General features: G+C 42.9%; 1 protein-coding gene across 3 annotated transcripts in view; it reads left to right on the top strand.

The window, feature by feature from the left end:
• SIK3 (SIK family kinase 3) overlaps nucleotides 1-21720 on the top strand; it is a 281596-nt gene that overhangs the window by 241005 nt on the left and 18871 nt on the right. The window contains exons 10-21 of one of the 3 annotated variants that reach the window (XM_020989698.2): nucleotides 259-336; nucleotides 5959-6068; nucleotides 7641-7794; nucleotides 8119-8274; nucleotides 9747-9817; nucleotides 12040-12183; nucleotides 16656-16806; nucleotides 17546-17671; nucleotides 18169-18254; nucleotides 18788-18897; nucleotides 19345-19675; nucleotides 20285-21183. In XM_020989698.2, the coding sequence (XP_020845357.1) occupies nucleotides 259-336; nucleotides 5959-6068; nucleotides 7641-7794; nucleotides 8119-8274; nucleotides 9747-9817; nucleotides 12040-12183; nucleotides 16656-16806; nucleotides 17546-17671; nucleotides 18169-18254; nucleotides 18788-18897; nucleotides 19345-19675; nucleotides 20285-21183 (2416 nt within the window). The remainder of the gene's footprint in view (nucleotides 1-258; nucleotides 337-5958; nucleotides 6069-7640; nucleotides 7795-8118; nucleotides 8275-9746; nucleotides 9818-12039; nucleotides 12184-16655; nucleotides 16807-17545; nucleotides 17672-18168; nucleotides 18255-18787; nucleotides 18898-19344; nucleotides 19676-20284; nucleotides 21184-21720) is intronic. The other 2 variants (XM_020989699.2, XM_020989700.2) reach the window with 2 other exon arrangements.

Here is a 21720-nt window from a genome sequence, read left to right as displayed (position 1 = left end):
GAGGAAGGTTAAAGACTAGGTAGCCAGCATTCTATTTGGTTACAAGATATTGTTTTCAATATGATTGGGAAGGATTCTCCTCCTAAAGACAATCTTCTTTCAGTAACTTTTACTTTCTAGGTTGTGAGTAGCAATAGGGTTAGACATTGTAATGAAAGCTTTAGGAAAGATATATTCTTTTCCTCTTTTCCTGGATTATGGTGTGTGTGCACACTTGTGTTTGTGTATGCACTCAAATGTGTGTCGCCTGTTTTCTAGGCAGAGCAAACAGGTACCACTGTAAGCATCAACGTTCCCCAGGTGCAGCTTATCAACCCGGAGAACCAAATTGTGGAGGCAAGTAGCTATCCCTGTCAGTCTGCAGCAGGAACCCTCCTCACCCCTACAACTTTTCTTTTTTTTCTAAATTTTTTTTTTTGAGTTATTAACTTGACAAACATCAGCAAACATGGGCATTTCCATATACAAAAAAAAAGAACAGGAAAAAAGGATTGTGTATTGAAACCCTGAATCACTGTTGCCAGATCTGAGTCTTTCATTTTTAAGTACATATTAAATTTAACACAGTAGTACCAATACCACTACCCCCTTTTTGGACTTCTTCCATTCTCTTCTGAATATTTTTAAAGTATCCCATTTGTGCTCTTGTCTTATTTTCTTTTTTCATATCCCCCTCATCCCACACCTCCCCCTTCAGAAGCAAGAGCCCTCCCTTTTACTACATAAGTATTGTTAAGCAAAACAAATTCACATTGGTTGTGTCTAAAAAGGTATGTCTCATTTTGTACATTTAATCCATCTCCATTCTTCCAAGAGGTGGAAGGCATATTCACATCATCAGTCTAATGGTGTCTTGTTTGATCATTCCTTTCCTTAGTCATAGGATTGAGATTTAGAGCTGGACAGGACCTTGTCTAACCCACTCATTTTAAAGATGGGGAAAGTACAGAGAAGTTATGTGACTTGCCTAGAGTCATAGAGCTATTAAAGTATCTAAGGTGAAATTAGAACTCAGATCTTCCTGACTCCAGGTCCAGAGCACTATATTCTTCCTCTTGAGTTCTCAAGTCTTTCAAAGTTGTTTTCCCTTACAATATTACAGTTATCATTGGATTAATTATTCTCCTGGTTCTGTCCACTTCATTCTGAATCCGTGCATACAATTCATCCTAAGTTTCTCTGCATCTGTCCTTTTCATCACTTTTACAGAAGGAAAATATTCCGCTACATCTGTATACTATGAATTGTTTCAGCCATTCTCCAATTGATGAGTACTCACTTTGTCTCTAGTCATGCTCTCACAAAAAGTGTTTTTATAAATATTTTTCTATACCTGGGTCTTTTTCCTCTATAATTGACCTTTTTTGGGTATATACTAAGTCAAAGGATATGCACAATCTAGGGATTTTTAAGTATTGGTCCTAATTGATTTGCATAATGGTGGACCAATTCATAGCTTCTCCAATAATATATTAATATATCCTTGTCTATGTCTCCTCCTCTTCATTTGAAACTGCTTGAGAAAGTCTTAGGTGCTTTCAGTTCCTACCTTCTCACTTCTAAATGCTCTGCATTCTGGCTTTTGATCTCACTATTCATTTGAAACTTCCAAAATTATTCTTCTCTAGAAGTACCAGTGATCTCTTAATGGGGAGATTGAATGGTCTTCTCAATCCTCATCCTTCTTCACCTCTTTGCAGGATTTGATGCTGCTGATCACTACCTCCTGGATACTCTCTTCTCTTTGGGTTCTTGTGATGCTGTCTTCTTCTCTCTCCCCATCTTTCTGAATGCTTCTTCATACTTTATGCCTGCTAATTGTGGGTATTATCTAAGACTGTGTCCTGAGCTGTCTTCCCTTTTTACTCTATATCATCTCATTTGGTGATCTCATTAGCTTTCAGAGTCTCTGTCGTCATCTCTATGCAGATGATTCTCAGATTAATTTAAACTACCCTTACCTTTCTCTTGACCAGATGCCAATTAGACATTTTGAACTGGGCGCCCTATAGACTACTTAAAGTAAATATTTTCAAAGCAGAAATTATTATCCTTCCTTCCAAACCCTCCCATCTTACATATGTCCCCATTATTGTCCAGTGTTTCCCCGACCTCGAAGACACCCAGGACCACAACCTCAGTGTCATCCTTGACAACTGTACTTGCAGTCACCACATATAGCTAAACTGTTGTTAAGTGTTGTTATCTCTACCTTTACAATATCTTGTGTATGCATTCCCTTCTCTTCTCTCACACACAGCTACTACCCCAGTTTAGGCCTTTATCATATTTCTCCAAAAATTCTGCAGTAGCCACACAAATCTCAGCTTTTACAGGAAGCCTTGCCTGATCCCTGCCATCTCTTAGTGCCTCAATAGATAACACATTTACCTGTCAGTCAATTAGCAAATCTTTATTAAGCACCTACTGTGTGCCATGCACTGTGCTAGTCATTAGGGATACAAGTACAAAGGATATAACTTACTTGCAGTGAGCTTATGAGAGAAATAACAGGTACATGTAAAAATATATGCAGCATAATTATAAAATTAATAAATACAAACATAAAGAAAGTAGCTAAATCCAAGGTAGTGTCAAAAGGAGGGCACAAGCAGTTAGTGGGATCAGGAAAGGCTTCCTACAGAAGTTAGTGCCTGAGCTGCATCTTAAAAGGAAGAGAAGAGTCCACGAGTCCCAGAGTGTACAAAGGAACAGAGAGAGGAGATAGCATGCCATGAGTAAGGAACACCATAGATGGCCAGTTTGCCTGGATCGAAGAGTATGAGAGCAGGAATAAGGAGACTGGTAGGGTTGAGGTCAAGTTGTTGGGGCTTTAAAAACTAAACTTTAAAAACTAAATAGGAAACCACTGGAGTTGGTTAAACAGGAGAATCATGTGGTATAAGCTAATGGAAAATTACTTTGGCTGTAGTGCATAGGTTGAACTGGAGTGGTGAAATACATGAAGCAAGGGGGTCAATTAGGAGGCCAATTAGTACTGTTGCAGGGTGTGAGGAGATAAGTAATGAGGGCCTGAAGGAAGGTGGTAGTTGTGCGAGTGGAAAAAAGGAGGTGGATACAAGAAATATTATGGAAGTAGAAACTGCAGGATTTGCCAACTAATTGGATATATGTGGTAAGGGAGAATGAGAAGTTGAAAATTAATGCTGAGATTAATTCAGCACTGGAAAGCCTGGTTGTACTATTGAGAGAAATAGTGAAATATGGGAGAGGGGAGGCTTTAGGGGAAAGATAATGAGTTCAGTAGATATGCTGAATTTATGATGTCTTGGGAACATTCAATGTGAAATGTTCAATAAGCAATTAGTGATGCTTACAGGAGAGATGTCTGGCCAGATATATAGATAGACAAGTAGATTATCTACATAGGTAACTCTCATATACATAGACATAGGTGTAAATATTGATATACATTTTTATCTCACTAGACATATGGATGGGTATCTGTTGATATCTGTCTATATATCTGGGAGTTATCTGCATATAGATGTGTAAAGGGAGAAGAAAAGAGGGCCCAGAATAGAACACTGGGGAGCACCCATTGTTAGAGAGTGTAATGAGAGCTGCAGAGTCAGCTGAGAAGGAGTAGTCAGAGAAGAAGAAAGCTAGGAGAATGTAGTGTTAAGAAAACACAGAGAGGAGAGGATGGTCAACAGTAGATAAAGGTTGACAGCATTGTCATTTTTATTATATTGGCATGGATCTATCATGATCCATTCATGCCTCTTCAGTTATTTGAGATTTTATTTATTTCTGGAAGGAATATTTTATAATTTTATTCCATTTCCTTTACTCCTATTTACTTGTTGAACAGAGCTGGAGAACATTATGAAACCACAGTAACTAGGTCCATTACAAATTTACATTACATAATTTAAGCTGGGCCCTCACAGCAGCAAGGTTATCTTTTTTATGCCTTTCTAATGAATTCATCATCTCACTCACCACATTGACTCTTTCAAATCTTCTCAAGCCTCCCATGGCACCCCTTAGCCCTATCTTCTCAACTGGGGACCTCACTCATTTGCTGAGAGTTCCCTTATCTTTCATCACTTTAATAATCTTTTCCCCATCATCTCTCGCTTCCCCTAGCTCTCATGAAGAGGTAGTTATTTTTCCTGACCAAGGCAAATCCTTCTCTACATCCTTCTCTTGATTCTGTACTGTCTTCACCATCAGATTGGTATCTCTACTATCCCTACTTTCTCTCCAATTGTTAATATTTCCCTTAAACTAGAGCCTTTCTGCTGCCTACAAACATGTCAGTGCTTCCCCCATCCTTTAAGGAAAAAAAAAACCCAAACCCTCAATTGATACAATTTATCCAGCTAGCCACAGTATTGTAATTTTTGTCTTCCACTCTTGACTAAACTCCTTGAGAAAGCTGTCTATACTAGATGCCTCCACTGAGTCTCTCTTTCTTTTGAATCATTCTCTCCAAAGTTATCAATCGTCTTTTCATTCAGAGATGTCATACATTGCCAAGACAATTCACATTTACAGTTCACAAATAAGAAGACACTTCCACACAGATAATGTTAATTTGTGGTTTTCTAAATCATTAGCGAGCCCTCAGGGAACCATTTCTAGTTGAGTTTGACACCATGGCTTTCTGATTCTCCTCTTACCTATCTGACTACTCTTTCCCAGGTTCCTTCATTGGATCTTTATTTGGTTCATGAGCACTAACTATTTGTGTACCCCAGTGCTCTGTCCTGGCCCTTCTTGTTCCTCTGTATCAGGCATTCTTAACCTGGAGTCCTTGAACCTGAATGGGAAAAAAAATTACATCTTTGTTTTCACTTACCTCTAATTGAAATCTAGTCTTTCCTTCAGTCATTTAAAAGCACAGTTCTGAGAAAACGTTCCTAGGCTTCACCAGGCTTGCAAAGGTGTCCATGACACAGGAAACTTAACAAGCTCTGCTCTGTACTGCCTCACTCAGCAGTCTCATCAGCTCCCATGGGTTCAGTTATCATTTCTTGGCAAATGACTTTGAGAGAAACAAGAGACAGATCTGTATAGCTCTAGATAGATACCTAGCCCTAGTCTCTCCTGAATTCAGAGTCCCACATCACCAACTGCCTTTTGGACGTCTTGAACAGGCTCTCCTATAGGACCTCAAACTCACTGTGTATCTTTCACTCCAAACCTTTTGCTTTTCCAAATGTTTCTTCTTATTGAGGGCACCAGTGCCCTTGCAGTCTCAGCATCATCCTCAAGTCCTCCCTCGTGCTCATCCCACATCCCCAGTCTGCTATCAGATCTTGTCATTACAGTGCATTTGTCCCTTTCTCCTCATTCCCAGAGACACCCCTCTGACACAGGTCCTCATCACCTCACACCTAGACTGTTGCTGCAGCGTGTTGGTTGGGCTCTTCCCCGCTCTACTCCATACTCTATTCAGTTGCCAAAGTGATTTTGCTAAAGCGTAGGTCTGACTTTGTTATCATCATCCTATTCTGTAAACTCCAGTGGCTACCTGTTACCTCAAGGATCAAATAGAAAATACTGTCTGGTTTTTAAAAACCTTAATCACTTGGCCTCTTCCTACCTTTCCAGTCTTCTTTCATTTCTCTCCCTGATACATAGTCTACAGTCCAGCTACACTGGCCTGCTTGACATTTCCTTCACATTTCCTTCTTTCTATCTTTTTACTAGTTCTACCCCATACCTAGAATACTCTCCCTCCTCACCCCTGCCCACCTTCTGCAAGAGGCTTTTCTCGGTCCCTCCTCTACCCACTATTCCCTCCTTCACTGCTTCTGTATCTTGTATGTAAATATTTCTGTTTCTAGCACTTAGCACAGTGCTTGGCATATAGTAAGTGCCCAGTAATTGACTATTTTTGTATAATTATTGTATAGATCTTTGTAAGAAGAAGGGGTATATGCCAGGTCTTTTGCTCTTTCAATTTGATTATCCTCCCTGCTTCAGACGGATGGAACAATGAACTTGGACAGTGATGAAGGTGAGGAGCCATCTCCTGAAGCACTGGTCCGGTACCTTTCAATGAGGAGGCACACAGTGGGTGTAGCTGACCCCCGGTGAGTATTTGACTAGCAACTCTGTGTGGATTTCTCCTTACATTGCAGTTGTTCAATGAACATTCCTCTATAGAGTCCTCCAGGAAAGAGCTATGCTAGGAGGCACAAAACCAGTTTTAATCTAAAGCAGGGCTTATAGACAATATACTGATCAAACATTGAACTCAACCTGGCTGATTGTGGGTAGGTAGGTAGTTACTGCCATGTTCCATTGCCATTTTAAACATTAAGCTGGAAGGATTACATGTTATCTTGCCCCGTTACATGTCAAAGGAATCATGTGGAGAGTAACATGCTTGTCCCATGTATCCTCCCACTTTATGCCAACTTCCTGAGTCTTACCACTTTAAATGCTACCAGCCCCCCCCCTTTTTCATTACCTACATATACTTAAGATTCATCAATATTTCCTTTCCTTCCCATCTCTACTCCCACAAAGTTCAGGTGAGTTTGACACTCCTCAGAATAAGTGGTGCAAACGTAGATGACAGTTAGAGTTGCTTATGAGCCGCCCCCGAGGGATGCATGCATCCAAGGTGTAGTCCTAACCCTGGAGACCCCGATGATCATCTCTCTCCTCTTCTACTCTGCAGCCCAAGGATCCGATGGATACGATTAGTCTTTCCCTCCTTTTTTCTTAATTGCACAGAGATCATAGAGATAAGACATGATTGTCTTTTAAAATTTCAGTTCTCCTTCTACAGATAGATTTTCAAAAAAGTGCCCTTCCCATGTTGCCATGTTGCCTGTACTGTTCTAGTCCCTAGGCTACATTACTGTGATTGAATAGTCAGCAGAGACATATTCTGGTTCCACAAACTGTCAGCTGCAAAGAGGTGGAGCCCTATGTCATTCTCTTAGGTGGAAAGATTTCTTATTTTAAAGTTTGTTGTAAAAGCTCCTATTGTGGCGTGACAGCCCCAAATATGCAGTGCAGCTCTTCCCCAGCATCACTGACAAGCATAATTACATTCTTCCCCTGGTGGATCAGCCCCAACGTAGGGTAGCCATTGTTTCCAGTGATTGGCCTGCATCCTCCAGAAACTTTCTATTTCCCTCTGAGATTTTAGAAGCCAACCTGATGCTGGCTGCTGCCGAGGTTTCTTTCTTGGGTAAGGAAGGCTGGTTCTGCATGAATAGTCAGCAGCTACTATCAGTCCCCAGACCCTAAGAGCTTTCCCTTTGGGTTTCTGCATTGCCCTGGAAAGAACTGACCGAAGCCACAGGAAATAGAGCTGGATTTAGCCTCCTCCTCCTTTAGAGGTGATGATGGTAGCTGATCTTTAAAGAGAACTTTAAGGTTCTTGGAGCCCTTTACATCCCTTATCGCATTTGTTCCTGACAGCAACACTGTGAGATAGGTACTATGAATGTCACTTTTACAGATGATATACTGAGGCTCAGAGGTTAAGTGACTTGCTCATGATCGCAGAGATAGGGTCAGAGGTGGGTTTAAACCCAAGTCTTCCTAATTCCAGGCATAACTTTTTCCACTATACCATGCTACCTCTCATAGAAGGTGCTCTGAATAAGAGTCTAACTGAAGTTCTCTTTCATTTCATATGCTGTCAGCACGGAAGTCACAGAAGATATTCAGAAGCTCCTTCCGGGCTTTCCTCGAGTCAGCCCCCAGGCTCCATTCCTGCAGGTGGCCCCTAATATGAATTTCGTGCACAACCTACTCCCTATGCAAAATCTGCAGCCAACTGGGCAGTTAGAGTACAAGGTACGTGGACAAAGGAAAAGGAAATGTCTAATACATGGAAAAGAAGCCCCCTAGAAAGACTAGCTAGAGCATCCTTTGAGACTCTTATGGGTTCTGGACTTTACCATCAGTGGGACTTAAATGGTTTCCCATTGGATAAGGAGGATTTTCCTTTCTAAGTAGCTGGGTTGAGAGGGCTTTGTGAGAAATTTGGAGGAAGGGCTGGAATTTCCTCTAGACCATGATGAAAAGAGCCTTCAGTTTCATAAGGTTAAAATAAGGTTGTTCCCTCCTTCACTTTTTCCCTATCTTATCAACCCACCTCCTCCACTATGTCCCTGGCAGGAGCAGTCCCTGCTGCAGCCTCCCACTCTACAGCTGTTGAATGGAATGGGCCCCCTGGGCCGGCGGGCATCAGATGGAGGAGCCAACATCCAGCTGCATGCCCAGCAACTGCTGAAGCGCCCAAGGGGACCGTCCCCTCTCGTCACCATGACACCAGTGAGTAGCAGCACAGACCCAGTTGGATCACTGACTTTTTCAGGGGTCTTTCATACAAAGGTAGTGTTCTAAAAATCTCCCAATTAGCTTTTCTGAGTTCATTTTCCTAGGTTTAAGGTGAAGGTCTTTCCCATTTTCTTAAGAGGACTGGAATTTCTTAGATGATTCTTGATCCTCTTTCTCTTTTAACCCAATATTTTCTCCCTGGTTATTGCCCAGCTTTTTTTTAACCTGCACGCTGCTTCTTTCTGTGAGCTGTAAACCGGTTCCTGATGTACCAGGTCAGTTTCCACTACATCCCTGCCTCTTTCCATTTCAAGCAGCAGCAGCAGCAGTAGCAGCTTAGCTCACAGTCCTTAGCTGGGGATCAGCTTTTCAGTAAAAGCTAGTTGAACCTGGTAGTTCCTTCCAGTTATTTTTTAAATTGATTTCTGAAAATTTCCTCCCACCAAAGCATTTTCTCCTTTTTCAGTAATACTTCAGCCTGTGATAGAATCACATGACTCCTCGGTTCTCATTATCTTTTCCCTAATTCTCTTGCCCCCTCAATTCCTTTGTTTTTTAGCATTTTCTCCTTTAAATTATTTTTCTCCTCTGAACTCTAGTTTTGTTTAATCATTTTCCTGGCACATAATCTCATTCAGGAAATATCTGACTGTTGACTGTGTACAATGCATTATGCTAAGTGTTATAGGGGCTATGAAAGAATAGGAGCTTCACCACTATCCTTCAGGAACTTAAAATCGAGGTGGGGAGATAAGAATACAAATGAAACCTTTAAAATACAGTGTAAAACTGTAGATGATTATTTGTCCATATGAGATGAATGAATTCTTAGGGTTTCAAAAGAGGGAGAGATGAACAGTGATGAGAATGGTCAATAAACACTTTTTGGAAGAGATGTATCTTGAGCTGGTTGAAATGAGTAAAATTTGGATCAGTAAATCAGATTATTTCTTGGCCAGACCATTCAGTTTCTTTTTTTTGTTGTTTCCCTTTTCTTACAGTGTGACATAGTGAAGAGAGTAAGGAGTCTTGGATTTCGTCCAGGCTCTGGTACCCACTAATTGTGTGTGACAGACCAGTCATCTAACTCCGAACTTCAGTTTCTTTATTTGTAAAATAGGGTTAAAAATACTTGGACTCTTACCTCACTAGGTTATTGAGAGGAAAGCATGTTATGAACTATGCAGTCCTTGATAGTTGTGAGTTGTCATATCATTCTGTCTTTGTTGCTAATTATCCTCGTATCTCATGGATGTCTCTCTCACTGGGTTTAGATCTGAAATCATGATTTGGGTATTTCCTTTAATAAGGGTTTAAGGAAGTGTGCAGGGGAAAGGGGATTCAAGTCCCCCCAAAAGTTTTAGCCTAGAAATTTAACAAAAGGGGTGCCCAAGGAACCAGGTTTGGGGAATAAGAAAAATTGCCAAATAAGCTCTCTTGTGCTTATCCTTCCTGTTTCTCTTCAGGCAGTGCCAGCAGTTACCCCTGTGGATGAGGAGAGCTCCGATGGGGAGCCAGATCAGGAAGCTGTACAGAGGTAATGTGACATCTGGCAGTGCTTGCAGAACATCCTTGGGCAGCCTCTCCTGGCAGGCAACAAAGGGCCACCTCTGCCCAAGGTCGTGGTACAGTGCAGCATTCAACACTAATGTGGCCTCTGTGTGTGCAAGAAGGCATGCTCCTCCTGATGCTGAAATCAGCAAAAGACTGCCCAGGAAATGGAATTTCCACAAGAGCCATTGGAAGTTCCTTTTTTGACAGCAGTAACCCATAAGCACCTCACTAGTCCTGGCTGTGCAGTCCTTCTTCCTCTTCCCTTCCACCTTCCCAGTGCACCATCAGCAGTATTCATAAGGCGCAAAAGGGCCCCCCCCACATACTAATAACCCGGATATTGGCTGACAGAAATTGGGGTTGTTGGATTAAGTGAATCCTGATCAGGGTGTTCATGATGCGTCTGGCATTGGTTTCCTCTCTACAAAGAGAGAGCATAGCCCTTGTGATATTTGCAGTGTGCTCTTTCTGTCCCTTCTTACCATGAAAGATACACCCCCAAAAATCTGACTTTTGTTGTTTGCAAGCCTGGATTGGATGCTTCATCACAGAAAGCTTATGGTGGCCAAGTACACTGTACTTTGTTTTATTTTGGTGCCCCTAGCTCTATATGTGCCAACTCTTGAAGCTGGTTTTTTCCCCTAAGGAATGAGACATGGCTTGAGCTCTTCCTTTTTTCTGGAGATACAGCTGATGTTCAAGACAGTGTATTTTTCCCTAAGGGAAATTGGAGTAAAATCATTTTCTTAGGCTCTTGGGGAAAGCTTGGATGCCTTTATCAAATTGGATATTCAACTATTAATGGCTTGCTTCTTTTGGCAAGTTACCACACCACTAATTACATTGCTCTCTATTAACTGACTGCTTTCTAGCTTAAAAAGACAAAGTAGCTAACAATGAGAGAAGGCCATTTTTCATGGAGACTTTTCATGGAGGTTGATCACTGTAGCTAATGCACGTTTCCATCCGCCTAAGTGTCTGTTTTGAGAGTTGCAGTGTGAGGGCAAGATTGTCCTGGGTCTGAAGTTGGGAAGAACACAGAGGGAGGCAGGCTTTTACCGTAGTGTAGAAATCACTGGGGATCACTGCTGTTCAAGAGGAATCTTTGCAGCTTTTGATTTTCTTCTTTGTTTTCTGGGGATGTTGCAAACAATAACCATCAGGCAGTGTTAACTCCATTATAGAAGAGAAATTAGGGGACCTGCTGTCTTCCTTCTTTAAAACACCTTCATCTTTTGTTCTTCCATCCCTTCCTTCTTGGACTTCATTTTCTGCTCCCTGGCTTTCTTTCCTCTTTAGTCACACTTTCACAGGAAAGCACACCTGTCAGTTTTCTGATGAAAAAACTCCAACCCTCAAACTTACAATAGAGTTGGACAAAATCTTTAACTTGCTGTAAAGGATTAACTTCATTATATTTTCATCATAACAGCGACCCTTAAAGACTTTGAGAGAAAACTTATTGAGGTTGGGGGTTTCCCCAGCTTTTGAGAATCTTTCACTTTTAAACCTTTTAAAAAAATTGGATAGTGCTAAGAACCCAACCACGTCTTTATTTCCTTCTCATCAAAAAAGTGGTTGTTTCTTGAGCATAACACCACTTTCTTCTCTACAGATCCAGTAACAACTACAAGATTTACATGTAGAGTAGCATCTCTTTTAACCTCATATGGAGAGGTCTTTACCACCTAGCTACTTTCTGTAGCTTAGTGAGATATAACCATGAGCTTTCTATGAGTAAAGGCCCAAAACCTTACTGACCAAATGGAATTGTATTGGGTCTTTCTCAGTGTTTCCTCTATGCTTACATCTGGAAACCATATCCATGAAGTACCTGTTCTTTCTTAGATGCTTCTATTCACCAAGTCTTTTGAAAGGTTGGAGGGAAAACAGAAATGAAGTGAAAAAATCAAAGAAGAAGTTTCTTTTTATTGGGCAGAATAAAGGAAAGAAACAGATTCTCTTGTCTTGCTCCTAGGCTCGCTCACTCTGTTTCTTTCTGTGGCTACTGTCGGATAGCCACTTAGCTATTGAGCCAGCTTTTGTTTGGCCAGCTATGCATTCTGCTTTCATCTAGAGCCCTTTTTGAGCAGTAAAGAGCACATTTTTTCCTTGTGAGTGCTTTGGATTAACTTCTAATGCTTCTTGCTGGAGAATATTCCTATCTCTCTTTTTCATTATGAAATGTGCTCCTGCTTGTTGCAGATACTTGGCAAATAGGTCCAAAAGACATACACTGGCCATGACCAACCCAACAGCTGAGATTCCTTCGGACCTGCAGCGGCAGTTAGGACAGCAGCCTTTCCGTGCCCGGGTCTGGCCGCCTCACCTGGTACCTGATCAGCATCGGTGAGTAGCCACATGAGCTGTGTGGGACCCTTGAGGCTCAGCTGACAGGCACCATCCAACTGAGTTTGAAACAGATGGTGTCAAACAGCAGGGCTCCAAATAGAAGCTACCTGCCATCCTGAACTTAAATGGGATCAATCCCCTTCTTTGAATAGTGAAAAGGGCAAAGTTTTCCAGCTGGTCCTTGAACTATGTGAGCTTCACTTTTCCCAAGTACTTTGCACAGCTCCTTATTGTCTTCAGCTGATTCCCAACAGTCTAGCTATTGACTCAGAGATGAGATTAAACTTTAGACCTGCCCGCCACAGAAGCACCCAGAAAATCTGCCTGATCCAGAAAATTTGATGGCATATCAGCAGATCTGACTTTGAATGACCAGTCTCCTGCAGAAAAATCAGCCCTTAATATCATCTCACATTGTTACACTGTGCTTCAGGCCTAGATGTGGAAGAAGACGAACTCTTCTTTGGAAAACAGAACTATGATACCTGCTCATTGTTGCATATTTGCAAAATCATCATGCCACTATTCTGGAAGGAAAATCTTCTTACATCTCTTTTCAGCTGTAATCAGTTTCCTTGGAAGTTTAAAAAAAAAAAGCACAAGTAGGATTAACCTTTCTGATTGAGAAAACTTCACAAAACTTACATTCAAGTCAAATTTGGGGGACAGGAGGAGGCTGGGAGACACTGTCTAGATGAGTGACTTTCATTAATGAAGGATCCTCCAAAAAGGCCATCTTTCTGCTCGATAGCATCATGTTCCCAAGAGACAGCTTCAAGATGAATGGACAGAGTTTTGAAACCCACATCAGGTCGCTAGCTTTTTAGTTTGCTTAAGTCTCGCTTGCGAGATTTATCTGGCATTCTTCCTTGGTTAGGTCAAGATGGTTACCAAGGAGATGAGGTTGATGTGCCCGTCGCTATGAAATCTTGCAACCAGTTTACACTAGCAAGCTTGGAAAAGTGTTTTTTATTGTAGATAGATAGCTGTTGTGCTGAGCTAAGCATTGATGTTATCGGCAGAAACAGGTGAACTCTGAGCAGGCCAAGAGAGACTGATTGCCACGCTGGAACTCTGGAAGAATGATAAGCTTCTATACCCAGCAATCACTTAGGAGTCTTTGAAGTGATTTGTTGGGTAGCCACTTTTTTCCATCAACCCCCTCTATCATTAGCTCCAACCTCTATCATCACCAGAAAGAAGATGTGTTACTTCTTTTCTCTTTTACCATCAAATAGCCACATTTTAGCGTGAGCACTCCAAGATTCAAGTTGGATTCTCCAAATTCCTGAGAAAGTGTCCTTATTAGGAAAACATGAAAATTAGCCTATATTTACAGACATTGCCTGTGCAAATCCCGATAGACCTTTTACATTATTGGAGGAAAATCACATGGGCTCAGAGTACACAATGGATTCCGTAAAAGCAGTGCCAAGGGGGCAGCTAGGTGGCGCAGTGTATAGAGCCCCAGCCTTGAAGTCAGGAGGACCTGAGTTCAAATCTGGCCTCAGACCAAGCACTTGACACTTACTACCTGTGTGACCCTGGGCAAGTCACTTAACCCCAATTGCCTAAAAATTAAAAAAAAAAACAATTAAAAGCAGTGCCAAAGCCTTGCCTTCTAGAAAGCTGCTTGCTCTAATGGGAACATTCTTTTTAGAATATTCCAAGAGGTTTTTGTGGCAAAATCAGTTTGAATGGAAGTGGGTGGGTGGGTGGGTGGGGAGTAAGGAACCCAGCAAATTTGGATTAAGTCGCCAGAGAAATATGACAGCAGAGAGGGAATTGAGGTTAGATGTCAGAAAAAACAAGTTCCAGAGCTGCTGAATACTAAAATGAGTAGTCAGTAAAAGAGATCTCCTCTAAAGATCTTAAAGACCATTTTACACATCTATCTCTTTGGAGTAATCTAGGTATAGTTCAGCTTGGAGGTAGAAGAAGGGGTCTGAGTGAACTGTGATGAAAGTCTGTGATTTTTTGTTTGTTTGTTTTGCCAACCTTGTGTGCCTACTGTCCAGTGGAGAAGGGTGCCCTTAACCTCAACCTCATTCTTTCTCACACATTTGAACACAATTTAAAAATAAGTAAGTAAAATTAACAACATCCTAAGTCTCCTGAAATTCACAGAGCGGTGATTTGTCTAAAGTTACCTGTTGAATTTAAGTATCAGTCTGTTATTCATTGCCTGAACAGCTGATATCAGGCTCTGAAAAAGTCAGTCTTCAGACTGGTTTCATAGGTGGTGGAGAACACTTATTACAGTGAGACTGATTTGGTCTCTCCTGACTCAATAAGGATAGGCCTTCTGAGTGAATAAGACTCACTTGATCACTTAATGACTTTGAAGAGTCATAAATTAATAAAGTTTTGGAACAAAGTAAAAATACAGTTAAATCCATGAAGTTGTCTTAGGTCCTTAGTAAGTTTGACCTAGCCTCTTTCTTAAGTTAAAATGAAAATAAAAAATGACTAAGGAGAGGATGCTAAGGAGAGCTGGACTTTGTCATTACGACTCATGTACATAATGCTTCTGAAGCAGATATTCACTCACATTTGATTTGCACAGTAACATCAAGCTTCAGGTAGGGATTCTCTCAAATAGAAGTCCATAATGAGAGGGGAAGGGGATTTCCATTCCTGCCAAGGCAGTCTCCTTTATACCTTTTTCACAGTCATCATACTACTTACTCCTAGTCCCTTGCCTGTCTGGCAGTGTATGTGAACTCTTGTTAACCTGCCTCCTTGGCAGGGGCTTTGTTTCAGTCCAAAACGAGTAATTGGAAAGGCAGTGCATCATATCACTGAGTTCAGCATGGTGTCATCCCTTTCCTCAATACGAAACCTGATCTGATCCATTGGCTACTGGAATGCTGCCTTGGCAATCTTTTATCTGCATGCCTTAAACTCATAAACATCTCCTACTGATTAGGTAATAAGAGTTGGTTTTAACTTTAGCCCTGTTGTTGTCTTGGGCTTATCTTATCAACAGCCGGGCTCTTGTCTGTCTTCATTCTGAAGGGCCTGCTCTCACAGGAGCTGTACATGTCTTTGCAGAACAGTCATATCGCTACTACCCCATCTTTTTGTGGTGAGAGAATGGGGAGGGGTGGAGAATGAGGAGGAGCTCTCCTCCTTCTTGGAGAGATTTCTTTTCATAGTGGCCAAAAGTTTTAGTGCATGGCTATCTTTCCTTGAGCTGCCAAGCCATGTGCAGAGCCTCGAATCCCATAGGAAATTATTGGCTTCTCATTCAAGTTTGGCAATAGTTTAATGAAGTTTAGTTGTCTGGATTCTGTGGTAGAATCACTAAATGGGAAGTGCTTAAAATATACTTAAGGCAGCTAAAGGGCACAATGGATATAGTGCTGGGCCTGGAGTCAGGAAGACCTGAGTTCAAATCCAGCCTCAGAGATTTACTAACTGTGTGAATGTGACCCTGAAAAGTCACTTAACCTCTGTCTGCCTTTGTTTCTTTATCTGTAAAATGGGGATAATAACACCTACCTCTCAGAGATGTTATGAGGATCAAATAAGGTAATGTTTGTAAAGCACATAGCTCAGTGCCTGGCACATAGATATTTAAAGGGGGAAGCAGATGTTGGCCTTAGAACTTAAAAATTCCTTGCAAAACACAAGGCTGACTACAGTTCTTCTCTGGAAATGCTGATCTCTTACTGCAGAACCTATTCCTGAGAGAATTTGTAGCCCAATCAATGTGAAGCCACTGCTTGAAGGACATGATCATAGATGCAAAAACTCCTGCTCAGTTTAACCTGGGGACGTTCAGAAACCATCACTCTCGATGGCCTCAGGTACATCCATTTGGTCTCCACACATGCTTAATCTTGGTAAAGTTTGAGGGGCAAAGTGTAAAGCACCAGCCATAGAATCAGGAGACCCAAGTGAGAGTCCCAGCTCTGATCCTCACCAGCTGTGTGATCCTAAGGAAGCTGCTTAGCTCTCTGAACTTTGGAGTCTTCATCTGTAAGGTGGGAATGATCATGTTTGCGCTGTCTGCCCCACAGGCCTGTTGTGAGACGTGGGCCTTGCTCAGTAAGTACAAAGTTACTGTTGTCAGTATCATTGGGCTCCAAAGGTAAAGGCCTGAGCTTCTGGAGAGCAGGCGCCAGCTTGTCTTTGTCTGTGTCCTCAGCGCTTAACTCTGAGCCTGGCAAGATAGACCCTTAATAAATGCTTATTGACTGACTCCTATCAGAGGTAAGTTGAAATGGAAGCTGCGCAGAAGTCCTCTGAAAGGAAGACTCAGCCTGCAGAAAGTGCACGTCAGCTCCTTGGGTACTACACAGCTGTGAAATGTTCTTGTTTCTGTAACATATACATACCGTCTGCTGTCCTGGTGCCTGGATGAACATTCAGTGTGCTCCAGGGCAGGCAGTCCACTTAGAAAAATGTGTTGCCAGAGCTTTTGGAGACCCCTGGTCCTTAACCTTCTTTTCCCCTGTGCTCAGCTCTGTCTACAAGGACTCCAATACCCTACACCTTCCCACAGAGCGATTTTCCCCTGTGCGCCGGTTTTCTGATGGGGCCACCAGCATCCAGGCCTTCAAAGCTCACCTGGAGAAGATGGGCAACCACAGCAGCATCAAACAGCTGCAGCAGGTAAAGGAAAGGCTCCAGGTGCTGCTGGGGGAGTATGATTAGTACAGAGAGCCCAGACAGGATGCCCAGAGGTGTTCAGTACCCATGCAGGGGCCCTCCTGCCGTACACATCAGCAGCACTGTGGCTTATGGCTTAAGAAAAGAAAAGTTTTCTTGTAAAGGGTCTCTGCTCTCTAATTAAAAACCCTTTTGCCATCCAGTACTATCAAGAGGCAAGACTCCGTTAGTGTCCCTAGGATTCCCAAGAGAATATCTTGAGTTTGGGTTGTACCTTTAACCCTGGCATTCCTCTCCTGGTCAATGGTCTGTGTGAGCCTGTGGTTACTGCCTGGCACACTCTACAGCCGGGCTGCCTCGGTGCTCCTTGAGTTAAGAAATGTGACTTCAAATTCAACATAAGGCTCTAATTTAATCTCAGCCTTTGGAATGACGGAGCTTTGAATGGCACAAGATATGTACATGTGTTTTACAGCAGACCATCGTCTCCATTATTACCCAAGTCATCATGGGATATCAAAGCTGGAAGAGGGGACTTCTCTAGGTTTTTCCATATGTTTCCGTATGACCGAGCCTGGTTGACTATATTTAGCACACAAATATAAACATATCAGTTTCTCTGTACAAGGACACTTCATCTCCTGTGACTTTTTCTGCCTATGAGACTGTGGAGCATCTGTTGTGATCAGTGTATGGCATAGGATTGGCTCCATCCAATCCATATGAACTGCATTCATTACAGGAGTGTGAGCAGCTGCAGAAGATGTATGGGGGGCAGATTGATGAGAGAACACTTGAGAAGACCCAGCAGCAACATATGTTATACCAGCAGGAGCAACATCAACAGATTCTCCAGCAGCAAATTCAGGTAGGTCTCGCTAAGCTTTCTCCAAGTTCAGGAGGGCTTTGATTTCTGACTAATTTGTCTATTAACATTGAATGGAGTTTTTTATTAATTTTTATTGGGTGGGGCAGTTGGGGTTAAGCAGCTTGCCTAGGGTCACACAGCTAGTGTCAAGTATCTGAGGCCAGATTTGAACTCAGGTCCTCCTGACTCCAAGGCCAGTGCTCTATCCACTGCACCACCTAGCTGCCCCTGAATGAAGTTTTTTTGAAGGAGTATTAACAGTAGCTAACATTTATATATCCTTTTAAGGTTTGCAAAGTGTATTATATGTATTATCTCATTTCAGTGATATTTTAGGAGTTGACATGCGGGATAAAATGTAAAATCTTCAGCAACTAAAACTGGGAGCTGAACAAGATAGGCAGAAATCTTAGTCACGGAGACTTCTACCTTTCCTTCTAGGAGAACAGCTCACAAGAATGTTATAATTCAAGATGATTTTTCTCTATTGGTTTTAGGATTGTATCCGTCCTCCTCAACCCTCTCCACCTCTTCAGGCTACGTGTGAAAACCAGCCAGCCCTTCTTACCCACCAGCTCCAGAGGTGACAAATTGTTTTGCTTTAAATCCAAGCTATCTCGACAGTAAAGACCTCTAGGGCTAACCGATTTGTCATGGGGAAGCTGTTAGCTTTCTAAGGCATTCCCCCTGAAAGTTTCCATCTTAAAAGCTGAGTTGCTAACACAGTATTTGACTTAAATTTCAAAGAAGAGACTCCTTCAATTCAATTGAACAATTATTTATTCAGTGCCCGCTACTGTTCTAGACACGTCCTTGAAGTTGTACCCATTTGTACAGCTTTATTTCTACTTGCTTATTCCCAAGAATGGGTAACTTGATGACTTGGTGCAAGAGACTGAACATAGGCCCCTTTTGGACTCTGCTAATGCCTTTTATGAGAGGCCTGGTAAACTGGAGAGAGTTATTGATTGGAGCACACTGTGGATGATGTGTGTAAATTGTAAGCCTTAACAAAGCTAAGTACCCTCTGCCTCTTAGGCAATTCTTGAGTAATTGAAGTCAACTTCATGCTTGTGATGGGGTCTTGAGAGGTTTGTTTCTGTTTCTCTTTATAAGGTTGCGGATTCAGCCCTCCAGCCCTCCCCCTAGTCACCCCAGCAACCATCTCTTCAGGCAGCCCAGTAACAGCCCTCCCCCAGTCAGCAGTACCATCCTTCAGTCTCATGGTGAGTGGGAGAGCTGGACAGAACCATTGTATGTCACATGAAAAGGGGAAACCGAATTTCTCATTAGTTCCAGGCCCAAGAACTCTAGTGTCTGTTTAAAAAAACAAAAAAACAAAAAAAACAAACAACTTTCTGTGTGAAGTAAGATATTTATACCATAGCATGCCTTTCCGTGGCTCGATGTGATTCCACATTCTGTCAGACTCTGGATAGAGGTGAGGGGTCATTGTTCTGACTAGCTTTAGGTAGAAAGACCCTAAGAATTTGTTTTCACAGAAAGTGTTAGTCCCTTGGTAACAACACAGCCCAGTCCTCTCAGGAGCCTCTAGGGAAAACCTAAATTAATTTTTAGATAATGTCAGACTAAGATTCTTTATTAGCTCCCAGTTTCTCCTATCTGACTGCTGGCCTAGTTGCTTAGATACTTAAAAGGTACCTTCTCCCTAGGTGCTGCCTCTCCTTCCCAGTTTCAAGGCTTGCCATCCCGAAGTGCAATCTTCCAGCAGCCTGGGAACTGTTCTCCTCCCCCCAATGTGACACTGACCTGCATGGGCCTACAGCAGCCTGCCCAGTCTCAGCAGGTGACCATCCAGGTACAAGAGCCGCCTGACATGCTCAGCAGCATGCCAGGGACATCAGCAGCCGGGCGGGGCATGTCCCTCAACTCCTGTGCCAGTCAGATTCAGATGCAGCACCGTGCCAACCTGATGGCCTCCCTCACATATGGGCATCGCCCATTGTCCAAGCAGCTGAGCGCTGACAGTGCAGAGGCCCACAGGTAAGGCCCTCCAGGGCTACCCATTTGGTGGCCTAGGATGAATTGAGAAAAATCTTCTTACCTTTCCCCCACAGCATGATGAGGGGGAAGAGAGGGTCTGATTGAGCCATGCCCCTGGACCAAATTCTCCCATTATATTCTAAAATCAGCTAGAGGCTTGGGAGGTTCATTGTAAACTGTTTAGTGATCCAGAGTCAAGGTACTAATGACTTAAAGAGAGAAAATGGCGTGACTATATTCCTGTTTGTCTGAGAAGAGAAAAATAGCAGCCCGTTACAGTAATATGCTTTTCAGAAACCTCGGGCTGTGTCTCTTCTAGCTTCCCTTCCCATCTGTCATTCTCTCAAGGAATCAGTGCTCCGTAATCACCCAGAAGACATTTCAGAACAAACTGATAACTTCCTCCCACTGGAGCTGGTCGTATGTCTCTAGCCCCCAGAGTCCCTTTCGACCATTGCCTAGGAGATGGGAAGATAGAAATGGATGAGGGAGGAGGATACTTCAGGGCCGGTGCTCCCTACATGCTGTTGAAGGAAGGCAGTAGCTCTCCTTTGAGATCTCTGACTCCTCAAATGGATCTTGTGTGTTTACTGTCTTTTGTGTTTGCAGCTTGAACGTGAGTCGGTTTTCCCCCGCTAATTATGACCAGGCACATTTACACCCCCAACTGTTCTCGGACCAGTCCCGGGCCTCTCCCACCAGCTACAGCCCATCCACAGGAGCGGGCTTTCCTCCAGCCCAAGCCCTGAAGGTCCCTGCACTCGACCAGTTCCCTCCTTTCCCTTCCAGCGCCCATCAGCAGCAACAGCACTACACCACATCGGCACTCCAGCAGGCTCTGCTGTCCCCCACGCCACCTGACTACCCAAGACACCAGCAGGTCCCCCATATCCTCCAAGGACTGCTCTCCCCCCGGCACTCACTCACAGGCCACTCGGACCTTCGGCTGCCTCCGGCAGAGTTTGCACAGCTCATTAAAAGGCAGCAGCAGCGACAGCAGCAGCAAGAATTACAAGAACTGTTCAGGCATATGAGCCAAGGGGATGCTGGGAGCCTGGCTTCCAGCCTAGGGGGACAGAGTGTAGCAGAGTGCCAGGCGTTGTCTTTGCCTTATCAGAACACTGACTCCTATCACCACCACCATCACCACCACCACCACCACCATACCAGCCCCCAGCATCTCTTACAAATCAGGGCACAAGAATGTATCTCCCAGGTTCCCTCGCCCACCCCGGCTCATGGGTACGCACACCAGCCGGCGCTGATCCACTCTGAGAGCATGGAGGAGGACTGCTCGTGTGAAGGGGCCAGGGATTGCTTTCCAGACAGTAAGAGTCCAAACACTTTGACCAAAGGTTGCCATGATAGTCCCCTGCTGTTAAATGCAGGCGGGCCTGGAGACCCTGAATCTTCGCTAGGAACTGTAAGCCATGCACAGGAAATGGGGGTGCATCCATATCGACATCAGCCAGTGACTGGATTCAGTAGAAATAAAGTGCCCAGCAGAGGTAAGACCACCCCCCCTTCCTTGTGGAAAAGTAAGTGTGTCCACCATGGCCCATCATGCATGCCCGGTCTTGGGCATGATTTTGTTATCAAGGTTAACTGGTAGTCTTTGGTATTATTAATCCAAAGAAAGGTTTGGGAAGATACTTTAGTGTTAAATGGGTGTAGTGATAAGGCTTAGAACTCCGTCTTTTATGAGAGAAAACCATAGAAAATGCATATCTGTAAAAGACCGGTTTGAAATAATTCAAGTTCCTTCCCTTGTGTAGTTCTCATTTCAGTTCTCTTTTTATACCTATAAGTAAGCCAGGAGTAGAAATATCCATTACACATACCTGGGAAGGATGTCAACATACGCTTCTGTTCATCCCAGTTAACATTTATAATGTACCTGCTATGTGTTAGACACTGTGCTAAGCTCTGGAGCTACAAAGACAAAAATAAAATAATCTCTGCCTTCGAGGAACTTAGATTCCACTGGAGGAAGTATAACATATACAAAAATAAGTAAATACATTAATTTAATATGGCAGTGACAA

This window comes from Phascolarctos cinereus, unplaced genomic scaffold (assembly GCF_003287225.1).
Source record: "Phascolarctos cinereus isolate Bilbo 61053 unplaced genomic scaffold, phaCin_HiC Scaffold_726;HRSCAF=1367, whole genome shotgun sequence".
NCBI lineage: Eukaryota > Metazoa > Chordata > Mammalia > Diprotodontia > Phascolarctidae > Phascolarctos > Phascolarctos cinereus.
This window is presented reverse-complemented; position numbering and strand designations above follow the sequence as displayed.